This window comes from Nyctereutes procyonoides, unplaced genomic scaffold (genome assembly GCF_905146905.1).
Source record: "Nyctereutes procyonoides isolate TBG_1078 unplaced genomic scaffold, NYPRO_anot_genome, whole genome shotgun sequence".
In the NCBI taxonomy this organism is placed as follows: domain Eukaryota; kingdom Metazoa; phylum Chordata; class Mammalia; order Carnivora; family Canidae; genus Nyctereutes; species Nyctereutes procyonoides.
The window spans coordinates 10,392,349-10,406,450 of NW_026575155.1; the positions used below are offsets into that span (position 1 = coordinate 10,392,349).

The following is a 14,102-nucleotide window of genomic DNA, read 5'->3' on the forward strand; positions in this document are numbered from 1 at the left end:
CAGGCCATGTGTTCCTTTTTTTTTTTTTTTAAGATTTTATTTATTTATTCATGAAAGACACAGAGAGAGAGAGAGAGAGAGAGAGAGAGAGAGGCAGAGACACAGGCAGAGGGAGAAGCAGGCTCCATGCAGGGAGCCGGACGTGGGACTCGATCCCAGGACCCCAGGATCATGCCCTGAGTCAAAGGCAGATGCTCAACTACTGAGGCACCCAGGTGCCCCTGGGCCTTACCTATGCTTGGCAGAAGGAAGAACAAAACAAAACAAAAAGACAAAACTGTTTACTGTGTGCAGGCGCTGTCTTGGGGTCCTTCTTGTCTTTTAAACTTATTCAGCAGCATTCAGTTTCTGAAGTCCATGTACCCGTAGGAGTACAAGCTTTGGTTTTCTTTTTTTTTTTTTATAATAAATTTATTTTTTATTGGTGTTCAATTTGCCAACTTACAGAATAATACCCAGTGCTCAAGCTTTGGTTTTCTAACCAGATGGTGACTTTACCCCAGTTACCTAGCCTCTCTGAACCCCAGTTTCTAAATCTGCAAGAAAAAGATAATGCGGGGATCCCTGGGTGGCGCAGTGGTTTAGCGCCTGCCTTTGGCCCAGGGCGCGATCCTGGAGACCCGGGATTGAGTCCCACGTCGGGTTACCGGTGCATGGAGCCTGCTTCTCCCTCTGCCTGTGTCTCTGCCCCTCTCTCTCTCTGTGTGACTATCATAAATAAATTAAAACATTTATTAAAAAAAAAAGAAAAAGAAAAGGATAATGCCTATTTGTGGAGTTGGGATGAGGATTAAATCAATAGTTTATAAAATTAATTATGTACTCCAAAAAAGGAGCAAAAGATTCCAATTATATGAGGTGCCTGGAATAGTCAGAGCCGCAGCCAAAAAAGTAGAATGGTGGTACTGGGAGCTGGAGGAGAGGGAAAGGGGGGCTGTGTGTTTAATGGGACAGAGTTTCACTTTGGGATGATGAAAACATTCTGAGGATGGATAATGGGGATGCATGCACAACAATGTGAATGTAGTTAATGTTGCTGAGTTGTATTTGAAAATGGTTAAAATGGTAAATGTTGTCATGTATATTTTACCACACAAAAATATATGCTCATTGTTGAAAATTTAGAAAATATTTTTAAAGTGTTTTAAAATCCTTAGTGGGGTGCCTCGCTGGCTCAGTCAGTAGAGTGTGGGACTCTTGACCTGGGGTTAACAGTAAAATAAATAAACAAACAAATAAATAAATTCCTTAGTTGTCACAGTACTCAGTAGCCACTTCTGTTTTGTCATTTATAGGTTCTGTGTGGTTTGGATCCCACTCATCCAATTTTGTTCTTTTGACATTATATGTATAACTGTGCTGTTCAAAACTCAATAAACAGGGATTCCTGGGTGGCGCAGTGGTTTAGCGCCTGCCTTTGGCCTAGGGCACGATCCTGGAGACCCGGGATCTAATCCCACGTAGGGCTCCCGGTTCATGGAGCCTGCTTCTCCCTCTGCCTGTGTCTCTGCCTCTCTCTCTCTCTCTCTCTCTCTCTCTGTGACTATCATAAATAATTAAAAAAAAAACTCAATAAGCATTTTTATTAAGCTGCGTGATATTTCATCACTGCTTCGTCATTGTCATAGGTTCAGGCATATTTTTCAACATTGTAAATAACACTATGATGAACCTCACCCTATAAATTAATACATCTTTAATATAGACCTTAAAGAAGAATCACTGAGCCAAGAGGTGACCTTTTTTTTTAAATATTTTATTTATTTATTTGAGAGAGACACAGCATGGTGGGGGGAGGAGTAGAGGGGAGGGAGAAGCAGACTCCCCCTTGAGCAGGGACCCCCATGCAATTCTACATCCCAGGACCCTGGGTTCATGACCTGGGCCAAAGTCAGCCACTTACCCAACTGAACCACTCGGGTGCCCCAAGAGGTGACCGATTGATTGATTGATAAATTTTTTTAAAGTTTGTATTTATTTATTCATGACACACACACACACACACACACACACACACACACAGGCAGAGACACAGGCAGAGGGAGAAGCAGACTTCCTGAATGGAACCCGGTTCAGGACTCGATCCCAGGACCCCAGGGTCACGCCCTGAACTGAAGGCAGATGCTCAACTGCTGAATCACCCAGGCGTCCCTAGTGATCGTTTTTAAGGCGTGTGATAAATGTTGTCATACTTCCTTAGAAAGGTGACCTGACCATATTGCCACAGGTTCCCTGAAAGACATTCATTTTAAGGCACCCACAAGGGCTGCCAACGTTCAATATAGTATTTTACGGGTGTAACGTCCGCTGATGTTACTCTGTGGCTTTCCCGACCGCTGTTACAATCAGTGTCTTCTTTCATCATGTGTATGAACTTGTATATAATAAGGTTGTTACTTTTCCCTCTCTGCCTCTAATTAGGTTTAATCATGGTCAGAAACCTGTTGCTTTTAAGAAAAGAACACGGGGAGATACTTTTGTTACTGAAGTTCCTGGATTTATCTTCCTTTTAATTTAAATCCCATACAGCAAGCTCCAGTTCTCAAACCCAGGGTCAGGGGGGCGCGGAGGACGCAGATGCTGTTTAACCAAGGGGCCCCCCCCGGAAGTCGCCGGGGCAACTGGTAAACCAGCATTCCTGCCACCTGGCCCTGCGGGGGGCCCGGGGTGGGGGCGCCCCCATGAGCCCCGCGGCCTGGGGCAGTGCGCTCAGGGCCCCGCACCCGCGGCTGCAGGCTCAGCCAGGCGCTCTCCTGGGGGAAGCCCCCCCCCCGGGAGCCCCGAGCTCTCCGGCACACCCGCGGCCGTGGGATTGCGCTCTGCGCTCGCTCCCCTCCCCGCGCCCTTCCACCGCCTGGAAGCGCAGCCGCGGCTCCGCCCTCCCGGTTCGCGCAGCGCCGTCGGGGCGCCCGACCTCCAGCTCCGCGGGCCCCGCAGCTCCGCGAGGGTCCGGGTCTCGAGGCGTCGGAAGCCGCGCCCCCAAATCGCGGCCCGCTTCAGAGGGGTGGACGTGAGCTCCTCCGGAAATGTGGGCACCTGGACGCTCCCTGGGGCCACGGGGAGCCCCGGACCGGCGGGGAGAAGCCGGGGACCCCGTCGCTGCCGCAGCCGGCGGGGGGGGGGGGGCTGGGCGAGCGCCCCGCCAGCCCGACCCCAGAGGTGACCCCGGGGGGGGAGGGCCCTACAGACACCACCCCCCGCAAGTTCCTCCCCGCGCGAACCGAGTCACTGCCGTCGGCCCTGGCGACCCATCCTCGGTTTCCTTTGTCCCTCCTCACCCTCGCCCCGAGCTTCCTGAGTCCTCTCCACGGAGATCCGTCCTCCCCCCACGCCCACCCCTTCCCCCCACCTCTCTTCTTCCCCCCACCTCTCTTCCCATGTCCCTTCTCCCCTCACCCCCTCCCTCCCCTGTCCTCCCCCTACCCTCCCCGTTCTCCCCTTCCCTTCCCCCCTCCCTTCTCCCCCCACTCTTCCCACCTCTCTTCTCCCCTAACCCCCTCCCTTCCCCTCCCTCCCACACCCCCTTCTCCCCCCACCCCCTTCCCTTCCCACGTCCCTTCTCCCCCCACCCCCTCCCTTCTCCCCACCCCCTCCTTTCCCCCTCCCTTCCCCCTCCCTTCCCACCTCCCTTCCCCCCCACCCCGTCCCTTCCCACCTCCCGTCTCCCCCAACCCCTCCCTTCCCACGTCCCTTCCCCCCCACCCCCCTCCCTTCCCCCCCAGTCTCCCCCTCCGCCCTCCCTTCCCCACCCCCCGGTCGGGAGCCTGTGTCGTCCCCGCCCCCTCTCCGGCTTCCCCGTCCCCTCCCGGGGCCTCCCCTGCGCCCTCCCCGCCCCGCCCCTCCCCGGCGTCCCTCGGCCCCTCCCGCCCCGCCCCCGTTTTTAAACCTGGCGCCGCGCGCCCTGGTAGGTGAGCGCCCTCGCCCGAGCGGTTGGAGGCGCGGCCGTGGCCCCGGCGCCGCTGGAGAGGCGCGGGCTGCGCGGGCACCATGAGACCCGAGGCGGCGGCCGGAGCCCGGGAGGCGCGGGGGCGCGCCTGTCACTGCCCCGCGGACGGTCCCCGGAGCCCCGAGAGGTGAGGGTGTCCCCGCGGCCCCGGGACGCACGGAGGCGCGGGGGGCGCAGAGCGGACGCTGCAGCGCCCTGAGCCCCCAGAACCCGGGCGGGCCCCGGAGCGCCCTGGTCCTCCCGGTGTCGGCGCTCGGGGCCGACGTGCGCAGCCCGGGGAGGCGCCCCGCGAGCAAACCGACCCAAGCTCCCATTCACAGCCCCGAAACGCCCTGGGCTGGGCACGCCGAAGCCTCGGGCCCTCCCAGCTAGCGTGCTGGGGACCCCCTCACGTTGACTGTCACACTCGAGCGCGGTTTTTGTTTGTCCTGCGCTTGGGGCTCAGCCCTTTCAAGACAGTGCAGTTAAAATCAGATTCACCGGGGGAAGCGTGGAAGGGGCCGGGTGGGTAGGCAGCCCGAGAGCAGAAACCCATTCCCCCTCTTTTGCATCGTAGAACCCCGTGGAGTCCTCTCCGCAGGGTGCGGATCCCTCAGCCCCAGGGGGGGTGCACTTGAAATTCGCGAGCAACAAAGTAGCCAGCTGCAGCGGGGGAATCGGTCGGAGAATCTAGGCAGGCTGGGAGAGAAACCCCGCAACTACTGCGTCCCCTGATCATTGCATCAGATTTGGGACTTCTCAAAGCCCAGGGAAGGCGGAAGACTGAGAATGTGGCAGGAGGAAAAAAAAACACAAGTGGCACCAGCTTATCCACAGATAGAACTTCCTGAGGTCTCCAGTGACTCCTTCTCAGGCAAACATTGGAATTGATAAGAATATTAACTCTCATGATATGATTCTAAAAGACACCAGAAAATGCTGGGGTTCACCTCTGGTCCCTGCCTTTCCAGCCCCACACCGTGGAGACCTTGGATCCTGACACCCCAAGAAGCTGAGCTGACCAGATCTGGAAGCCCGGTAAGGTAAAGGTGGGCATTGTCGTATCAAACGATTAAGCCCGAAAGTGGCACAACTCAAAAATGACCATGGAAGGTCCCCTACTGCAGGGGAGAGGGGAGAGGGAGCCTGGGGGAGCCGGCTGTGGCTCCCACCTGAGTCACATGTATAGACTGGGCTCCTGCTTGCTGCTTTCTTGAAAAGCAGAGCCACTATGGCATAGCTCTTTCAAGGGCATTGTAAGAGAGTTCTAGAAAAGAGTAAGAGAGATTTCTTTTTCTTTTTTTCTCTTTTCTTTTCTTTTCTTCTTTTCTTTTCTTTCTCTTTTTGAGAGATTTCTTTTATGTTGAGTTTTCCCCTCTGCAAACCAGCAGGTAGAGAGAGGAGGGGAGAAGGCTGCCCTGGTCCCCTCTCTGAGCGTGGCATTACTGGTGGCTGGTACCACAGGGTAAATAGGGTCAGAGACCAGTGTGGGGTACCCAGAAGGTACGGTTAAATGCCCCCACCAGCTGGCCCTTTGTGAAGTACTTTTGCCCAGTCTGCAAGCACTCCTGGGGTAATTCATGTTGTCTGAGCAAATACACTCCAGCTGAGGGCTTTGTGCCTAAAGACTAGTCTCCACCACTCTTCTTTTGTTTCCTCCATTGGTAATTGAGTTGCTTTATACTTATTGAAGGAATGGCTTGCTTTCAGAGACTTTACCTTCCTTTTAAAAAATCTTAAAATGTAAGTGGATGGCTTTCATAATGCCGAAGAGCTAATCAGGCTGGGAAGGACCATGCGTTTCGTTTCCCTAACATGTGGTACGTGTTATGTGTGCAGTTATTTGTAATATGATAAGAAACTCAGGTGTGCGAAAGCTGACCTTTGACTGTATTTTGATATTTTGATACTTTGTTCAATTAGCCTGGATAATGGAAATTTTAACTGTTACTGTGATTTAAAAAATGAAACAAATACAATCTGTATCAAATTGAGGGGTATGATTCTGTAGCCCAGATTATCAACTACAGACAATATCTAAATAATGGGAAATAGTTACGACATCTTTTGCATTCAACCTGAAGTTCTTAACATAAGATTTATTTTTTAAATTGAACACCAATAAAAAAATAAATTTATTAAAAAATTTATTCATGAGAGACACAAAGAGGCAGAGACATAGGCAGAGGGAGAAACAGGCTTCCTGCAGGGAGCCCGATGCAGGACTCTATCCCAGGACCCCGGGATCATGCCCTGAACCCAAGGCAGACGCTTAACCACTGAGCCACCCGGTCGCCCCTTTAAACATAAGATTTATTTATTTATTTTTTAAAATTTATTTATTTATAATAGTCACAGAGAGAGAGAGAGAGAGAGAGAGAGGCAGAGACACAGGCAGAGGGAGAAGCAGGCTCCATGCACCGGGAGCCCAACGTGGGACTCGATCCCGGGTCTCCAGGATCGCGCCCTGGGCCAAAGGCAGGCACTAAACCGCTGCGCCACCCAGGGATCCCTAAACATAAGATTTAAAAGGTTCTTGGGAGAGGGAGAAATTATAGAAGTTTACAAGTATCCAATTTTTTGTTAAGTGAAATGTACATGGAGCCTATCAGTTGTTGCAAGAATAAAAATACTATAGTAGAGCCTGTAATGCAGGTGGGGTTTTTTTCCGATTATGATGAGAAGGCTATTTGTTTAAAAAAAAAAAAAAGGCTATTTGTGAGAAAAATGGATACTTGGAGAAAAGTGTCAAGCTGTAGGAAGTTGCTAGTTGGAGGTCCGTATGGCACACTGGATGAAGCCGTTGTGTCCGTGGATTGGGGGGTGCGCTGAGGGGACTTGCCTGGCCAGCTGTTTGCAGAGCCCCGCGGGCCAGGCGGAGAGGACAGCCGCGGCGGCCGCAGGTTCCACGTACCGCACACGGTTCCCGGCCCCGGGCGCGGGGAGCGCAGCCTGGCACCGACGGGCGCGCTTCTTGCTCCGCAGCGCCCTCTCCCGACAACGCGGGAGAAGCCCTTGGTTGCAGAGCCCTCTTGTGTATTTCTGGAGAAATTGAGAAATTTTGAGTGTGGGGTTCAAGACCCTGTGCCCTGATCCCCGGAGTCACCCTCACCCGTTCGGTAGCTCCTACCCCCCCTTGGGGAGCAGTCTCCCTCTCCTGCCTGGAGAAAACGAGCGGTAGCCTAAGACTTCGGTGACCTCTGTGACATTTCCTCCCTGGCCACTTGGCCACCTTGCAAGGGAGGTGATTTCCTGGAAGGAGAGGTCAGGGACTGTTCTGATGGGTTCAGCCTCCCATTGTACAGGCCTCCCCCGCCATCGCTGTATGGGAGTCAGGCTGCGTGGGGAGGAGAACCCGAGACTAATGAAAGTCGGCTTCTATCTCTTCTCTCTCTCTCTCTCTCTCTCTTTTTTTTTAAGATTTTATTTATTTACTCTTGAGAGAGAGAGAGTGAGGCAGAGACACAGGCAGAGGGAAAAGCAGGCCCCATGCAGGGAGCCCAACGTGGGACTCGATCCTGGGTCTCCAGGACCATGCCCTGGGCCACAGGCGGCGCCAAATCGCTGAGCTACCCGGGTTGCCCTTGTATCTCTTCTCTTAACTCATAAGGACACACACACACACACACACACACACACACACCCCTTTCCTTATATACATTTCTGATCCCCTTGAATTATCGAAGTGTGAATGTTTAGACGTTTCTGTCATCAGAAAGTGATCTTTAATTAGAAGATATTTGTGGCATAAAGTTTTTAAGGCTGTGTGTGTTGGGGAATCAAGTTTTACAGTTTTTACTGGTCTGTTGTATTTCACAGAATTACTCACTTAAAGGAAGCTGTTCCTCTCTACTAATACTACCTTTTGGCCTCCACCAAAGACTGCATCGTTGCGTTAGATGCTCTCCCATCACAGGGTGTAAAATGGCCTCTGACAGCCCAGGATTGCTTACTGTGGTAATGAGCTTTAGAGGTATTTTATAATTACAGAGCCTAACACATTCTCTGGAGTCCTCAAAAAGCGAACTTCGGGGCACCTGGGTGGTTCAGTGGTTGAGCATCTACCTTTGGCTCAGGTCGTTGTCCCAGAGTCCTGGGATCGAGGACCCATTGGGCAAACTGCTCCACCAGGAGTCTGCTTCTCCGTCTCTCTCTTCCTCTCTGTTTGTTCTCTCTCTCTCAAATAAATAAGTAAATATTTTTTTTAAAAAGTGAACTTCAGGGCAGCCCAGGTGGCTCAGTGGTTTAGCGCCGCCTTCAGCCTAGGGCCTGATCCTGGTGACCCGGGATCGAGTCCCATGTCAGGCTCCATACAGCTTCTCCCTCTGCCTGTGTCTCTGCCTCTCTCTCTCTGTATATCTCATGAATAAATAAATAAAATCTTTTAAAAATAAAAAAATAAAAAGTGAACTTCATTTTGGAGACAATACTATTCAAAGAACCTCATTTTCTTTCCCTAACTTCTCTTGCCACAGCATATTGTAAAAACTATGGTTGATAAAATATAATGACATTTGTTCACAAAGGCCACGCACCTATCATTGCGGGGTGGAATGGATGCGATGATCGTTGGTGGCAGAGAAGCCTCAGGGTCCTTCCTTGTCGTACTCTACAGCTTTTGTCTCACTCCTTGTCTGGTTCACGCTAAACTCCATGCAACCCAAGGGCTGGGGATTCTGATCCGTTGCCCCAGCCCGTTTCAGCTCATTTTCAAGCTGTCCCCGGATGCACTGTCCCGAGATGCCCCACTCGGCGCTTTCTATAGTCACTAAAACTTTCAGAGAGCTCTGAGATCAAAGGGCAATTTCCAGCTTCTCAGCCGCTCAGATACTCTGGCTACAGTTCAGGCCAAGTTCATTGAGATTCAGGGCCTCACGAATTTGGGCAGAAGGGGGCTCAGCCCGGGACAGGTAGTGTGACTGTCCCCTCACCTCCCCGAGGCCTATGCTGGTCACAGCATGCACAACCTGGCTCGCTCTCTCCCTTGTTTGTGTCTTTTCTCCATCAGTGTTGCCCTTAGTTGCTCAGACTGGCTTCCCTTTCCTCCACTCTTGATGTAAAATGGCTAAGTGGTTTTTTTTTTTTTTTTTAATACTACTGAAGTGCCCTTGGCATTCATCTTTCCTTTCCTTTCCTGCCACTGGTCAAATGTCTGTCCCTTCTTGCTGGGTGCCCCGGAGCCCTTATCTCTCCAATCTAGGCTGTGCACTGCTCCCACGGGCCACCATTCTCCTTAAAATACAGATCTGATTGTTGAACTCCAGGCTCAAAGAGCAGCAAAGGGGGCCCCTAGGTGGCTCAGTGGTTGAACGTCTTGCCTTTGGCTCAGGTCATGATCCCGGGGTCCTGGGATGGAGTCCTGCATCGGGCTCCCCACAGGGAGCCTGCTTCTCCCTCTGCCTATGTCTCTGCCTCTCTCTGTATCTCTCATAAATAAATAAATAAAGTCCTTAAAAAATCAGCAACGGTCTCTAGTACTGTCTCCAGAGTGAAACCTAGACTCCAAAGTAGGTGTTCAAAATATCCTGTAATCAGGGCAGCCCCGGTGGCCCAGCGGTTTGGCGCCACCTTTGGCCTGGGGTGTGATCCTGGGATGAGTCCCACGTCTCAATCCATGCAAGGAGCCTGCTTCCCCCTCTGCCTGTGTCTCTGTCTCTGTCTCTCTCTCTCTCTCTCTCTCTCTCTTTCTCTCTCTCGTCTGTCATGAGTAAATAAATAAAAATCTTAAAAAAAATATCCTGTAGTCAAGAGCCAGCTTCCTGTTGCAGCCCATTAAATAACACAGCTTCTTGTTCATGCCATGCTGGGCCCCTCAGCCGTCCCTACCTCTGCTCTCTGTTGTCTAGCCCCTCAGGATTTGAGGCTCCCCTCTGGAATGGTCTCCAATTTGCACACCCAAATGCTGATGACATCTCTGCCAGGCCTCTCCATGAACCTTTTCTTGGCATCTTGCTATACGAGGCTTTGTAGTGTAGTCATTTGCCTACAAGGCTTTGTCGTGTAGTCATGTGTCTACGTGTGTGTCTTTTCTTATTAGATGTATTTTTTTAAAAGATCCTATTTATTCATTTGACAGAGAGAGAGAGAGCACAAGTGGGGAAGCAGCAGGCAGAGGGAGAAGGAGAAGCAGGCTCTTTGCCGAGCAAGGAGCCCAATAGAGACTCGATTCCAGGACCCCAGGATTGTGACCTGAGCCAAAGGCAGATGCTTCAGCGAATGAGCCACCCAGGTGCCCCATCCCATTAGATTTTAAAAGCCTCAACTGAAGGATTCATTTTTCTGTCTTTGAATCCCAGTGGCCAGGACATCACTGACAACAGGAAGAGAGAGGGGCTTATCAAATCCTGTGAAGGTGTTTAAACTGTTTCTAAAACTGGTATTGAGGGACACCTGGGTGACTCAGTGGTCGAGCATCTGCCTTCGGCTCAGGGTGAGATCCCGGGGTCCTAGGATCGAGTCCCACATCGGGCTCCCTACATGGAGCCTGCTTCTCCCTCTGCCTGTGTCTCTGCCTCTCTTTCTCTGTCTCTCATGAATAAATAAATAAATATTTAAAAAAATAAAATAAAACTGGTATTGATACTAAGAAATGCAGACTACTTAGGTTTTATTTTTTTAGAATTTCAATATGCTATCTCAGAGGTGCTTGACTCTGTGTTCCTATGTGTCTGTCTTTACAGCTCGACCCTGGAGGTGACCGAGAAAGTCCTGGATCGAAGGGGGCCTTTGGGTTTCAGCATCCTGTAAGGTAATGTGACTTCCCAGTAGGAAATCAGTGATTTCCTTTTGATAGAAGCATAAAGACACTTGAGTGTCTTCAACTGTATACGTTCTCAACAAAGTGGGAAATAATTCAGTATATTCTCTAATATTTAGTTATTATCCCAAGGAACTTCAAGGCTGTTTTGTTGGATTTCTGAAATCCATTCATTCATTCATTCATTCATTCATTCATTCAGCATTCCAGTTGCAAATTGGATTGACCTCTTTCCTTGATGTCTTCTGTTTGCACCTTTTATTACATATTATGTCTTGTGTTAATTTTAATTCAATATGAATTATACATGTGTATCTGCTTCTTAAATATTTAAGGGCATTTCCATTTCTCTCCCAGGATATCAGTTAGTATATTGTCTAGAGCAAAGTAAACCTTCAAAATATATGTGTGATCGAATGAGGGATTGGGTGGTTGGTTCTCCCGTGGTCTCGGTGGTGGTCAGGGCCTTACTCTGTATCCCTCTCACATTTCATCCATTTTAGGCCAGCATCTCTGGCCTCTGCCCTCTACATGCTAGTAGCTTCTCAGTTGTGGCAACCAAAAATGTCTCCAGATGTTGCCAATGTGCCCTTGAGGTTCAAAAATCTTTGGCAGTTCAAAATTGTTGTGTGTTATTTATAGCAGGGTATTTTCTGTCTTTCTTTGCTTCTCTATCCAAAAAGAGGAAAATTGGAATCAGCTTTGCAGGGCGCCTGGATGGCTCAGTTGGTTAGGCATCTGCCTTCGGCTCAGGTCATGATCCTAGGGTCCTGGGATCAGTCCTACACTGAGCTCCCTGCTCTGCAGGGTGCCTGCTTCTCCCTCTCCCTCTGCCTGCCACTCCCCCTGCTTGTGCTCTCTCTCTGTCAAATAAATAAAATCTTAAAAAAAAAAAAAAAGAAAAAGAAAGAAACAAGGAAATCAGCTTTTTTAAGGATACATGGCTGGCTTAGTTGATAAAGTGTCTGACTCTTAATCTTGGGGTTGTAGTTTCAAGCCCTACACTGGGCATCAAGATTACTTAAAAATTAAAAAATGAAAAAGAAATCAGCTTTGCAAGTAAATAGTGATCAAATGATAATCCCTCTCAGTTACTCAGAAGACCTCAGGGGAAAAATGCAAATAAATTAGTGAGTGAAAGGTACGAGAATAAGGAGTTATGGAGAGACTGAGGGATAGTTCAAGTACTTTCTATGTGTAACTGTAATCCTAAATTCTACAAAACCTGGATTTAGAGTTCCAAATTTATGGGATGCCTGGGTGGCTCAGATCGTGATCTCAGGGTCCTGGGATCGAGTCCCACATCAGGCTCCCTGTAAGGACCCTGCTTCTCTCTCTGCCTGTGTGTCTGCCTCTCTTTCTGTGTCTGTCACGAACAAATAAATAAGATCTTGAGAGTTCTGAATTTATATATTTATGTTCTTTCCCTCCCTTCCCGCCGGTCCTTTCTTCCTTCCTTCCTTTTCTTTAGACACATAGGGTTACTGTTTGCTGTTTTGGCAAAGCCAGGAACACACCCCTATAGCTTCTCCATAGCAACATACAGAAAAATTAGCTGCTTTTCTAGACTGGGGTTTCAGAGTCAAATTTCTTCCTGAGCCCAAAGTGTCACAACATTCCTCATGCTTAGGGGTGTTGGAGGGAGTGAGGGCCTAACCTACGTAGGACCTGTATTCTCCAGGATACGCCAAGTTCTCCATTTGATCAAAATAAGACTCTTCATTTTGAAACTCACTGTTTTAATTTCCTTTTCCCTTCTTGAAAGCACACCCTTTCCCCCGTGTTGGTCTGGATTGATTTGCTCACTCAGATGAGAGCTCATTTCCAAACTGGTATAGGATTCCTTGCCAGGTCTCTCCACCTGCCCATGGTTTTGGGTTCTGATGATTTAGAAAACAGTGTGTGCAGCAAAGGCAAGATCAGGGAGGGAGATTGGGAGCTAGCTGCTTCTGGGGAAAAGGACCCGCTAGGTGGAATTTAGCTCGTTTCATGGTGATTAATGGTGTATTTGTTTCTTAAATATTAGACTTTATTTACCCATTTCAAAGCGCCAAGAATATCTGCAGAGTTCTGGGGAAAAAGTGCTGGCCAGTTTCCCAGTGCAAGCCACAATTCACTTCTACAACGATGAATCGGATCCAGATGACGAAGAACAAGAGGAAGAGACCCAGTCTTTGAAACTTCAGTGCCAGGAGGCAGAAGGTCGGGTGGAGAATGGCCCAGGAGGGAAGGGCAGAGGCCATCTGACAAACCCGGGCTGGAGATCTGAAGGACGCAGTGGCCTCGATGGTTAAGGGTCCACTCCCTTATGGTGACTCTCTGGGGGGGCACTGAGCATTCTTTGCTCAAATAAATGGGGTGTCTCTCCGACACCAGACTTGGCTCACATCCACCCTTGGGGACAGCTCAGCCAAGACACCTTGCACTCCCCTCCTGTACAGGGGTCTCTGGCCAGCACTGCACTCGCAGCAAGAACTTCGCTTGTTAAGCTTGCTTCTCCTGGTGATTCTCTTCAGGGCGCTCATGCATACCATCGAGGAGGGATTCTAGGACCAGGAGGTTTGTGTTGACATGGGTTGTTACCCGACGGGACCAACTTTCAGAGCACGTTCACTATGGTGGCTCTGCCATTACATGACAGATTATTCCAATGTGAATTAAATAACCCACCCCTGCCTCTCACTTACCCTCAGACTCATTATTTAGGTATTTCTATTTTTGTAAAAAATGATTTACATCATTTTTTTTACATCATTGTACCAACACAAATGATGTGTTTGTTTAGTGGCATTTTGAAAATACTTATGAAGAATAAACAAAATAGAATAATTCCCATGAGTAACAGAAACTTTAAATAATGAAGTTTTAGGGCACAATTCTGGTTAAAAGTTTATGATTTTCGTCTAAGGACTGGATGTAGGAAGATAGAAAAGAGCTTTAACTCTTAGTTGGGGACTGGGTTGGGCTTATTACTTGAATAAAATAACACTGTTTTTAATCAAATGATCTAATATAAAATTATTTTCACTTTTTTTTATATTTTGATGATCAAATGATTGTGTTCCACAAGTTTATTACTTAACTATCTTACATGTGATTGTCTTCTTCTCTATAGTACATTATATAAGTTTATACTTGAAATAAATATTTTGAAAAGCAAAATGTTTGATAATCACCTTTTTTAAGACAATTTTTAAAATTTATTTATTTATTTATTTATTTGATTTTACTTTTGGGGGCGGCTGGGTGGCTTAGTTGGTTAAGCATCTGCCTTCAGCTTGGGTTATGGTCTCGGGGTCCTAGGATTGAGCCCCAACATTGGGGTCCTTGCTCAGTGGAGAATCTGCTTCTTTCTCTCCCTCTGCCTCTCCCCACTGCTCATGCTCTCTCACGCTTTCTTTTTCTCTGTCTCAAATAAAT

The 14,102-nt window shown here is 49.0% G+C and overlaps 1 protein-coding gene across 1 annotated transcript; it reads left to right on the top strand.

Moving 5' to 3' along the window:
- The first annotated feature begins 3,943 nt into the window (after positions 1-3,943).
- RIPPLY3 (ripply transcriptional repressor 3) lies at positions 3,944-13,837 on the top strand. The gene is made up of 4 exons (XM_055313649.1): positions 3,944-4,073; positions 4,897-4,963; positions 10,606-10,673; positions 12,709-13,837. The coding sequence occupies exons 1-4, from the start codon at positions 3,988-3,990 to the stop codon at positions 12,974-12,976; spliced, it is 489 nt and encodes a 162-aa protein (XP_055169624.1). The 5' UTR covers positions 3,944-3,987; the 3' UTR covers positions 12,977-13,837.
- The last annotated feature ends 265 nt before the right edge of the window (positions 13,838-14,102 follow it).

What these genes read in the sequence shown, in the direction of transcription:
- RIPPLY3 (XM_055313649.1), top strand. Translation starts at nt 3,988, where the DNA reads ATGAGACCCGAGGCGGCGGCCGGAGCCCGGGAGGCGCGGGGGCGCGCC. An exon ending in TGACCAGATCTGGAAGCCCG is followed by an intron (nt 4,964 to 10,605) that starts GTAAGGTAAAGG and finishes CTGTCTTTACAG; the next exon opens with CTCGACCCTGGAGGTGACCG. An exon ending in GGGTTTCAGCATCCTGTAAG is followed by an intron (nt 10,674 to 12,708) that starts GTAATGTGACTT and finishes CTTAAATATTAG; the next exon opens with ACTTTATTTACCCATTTCAA.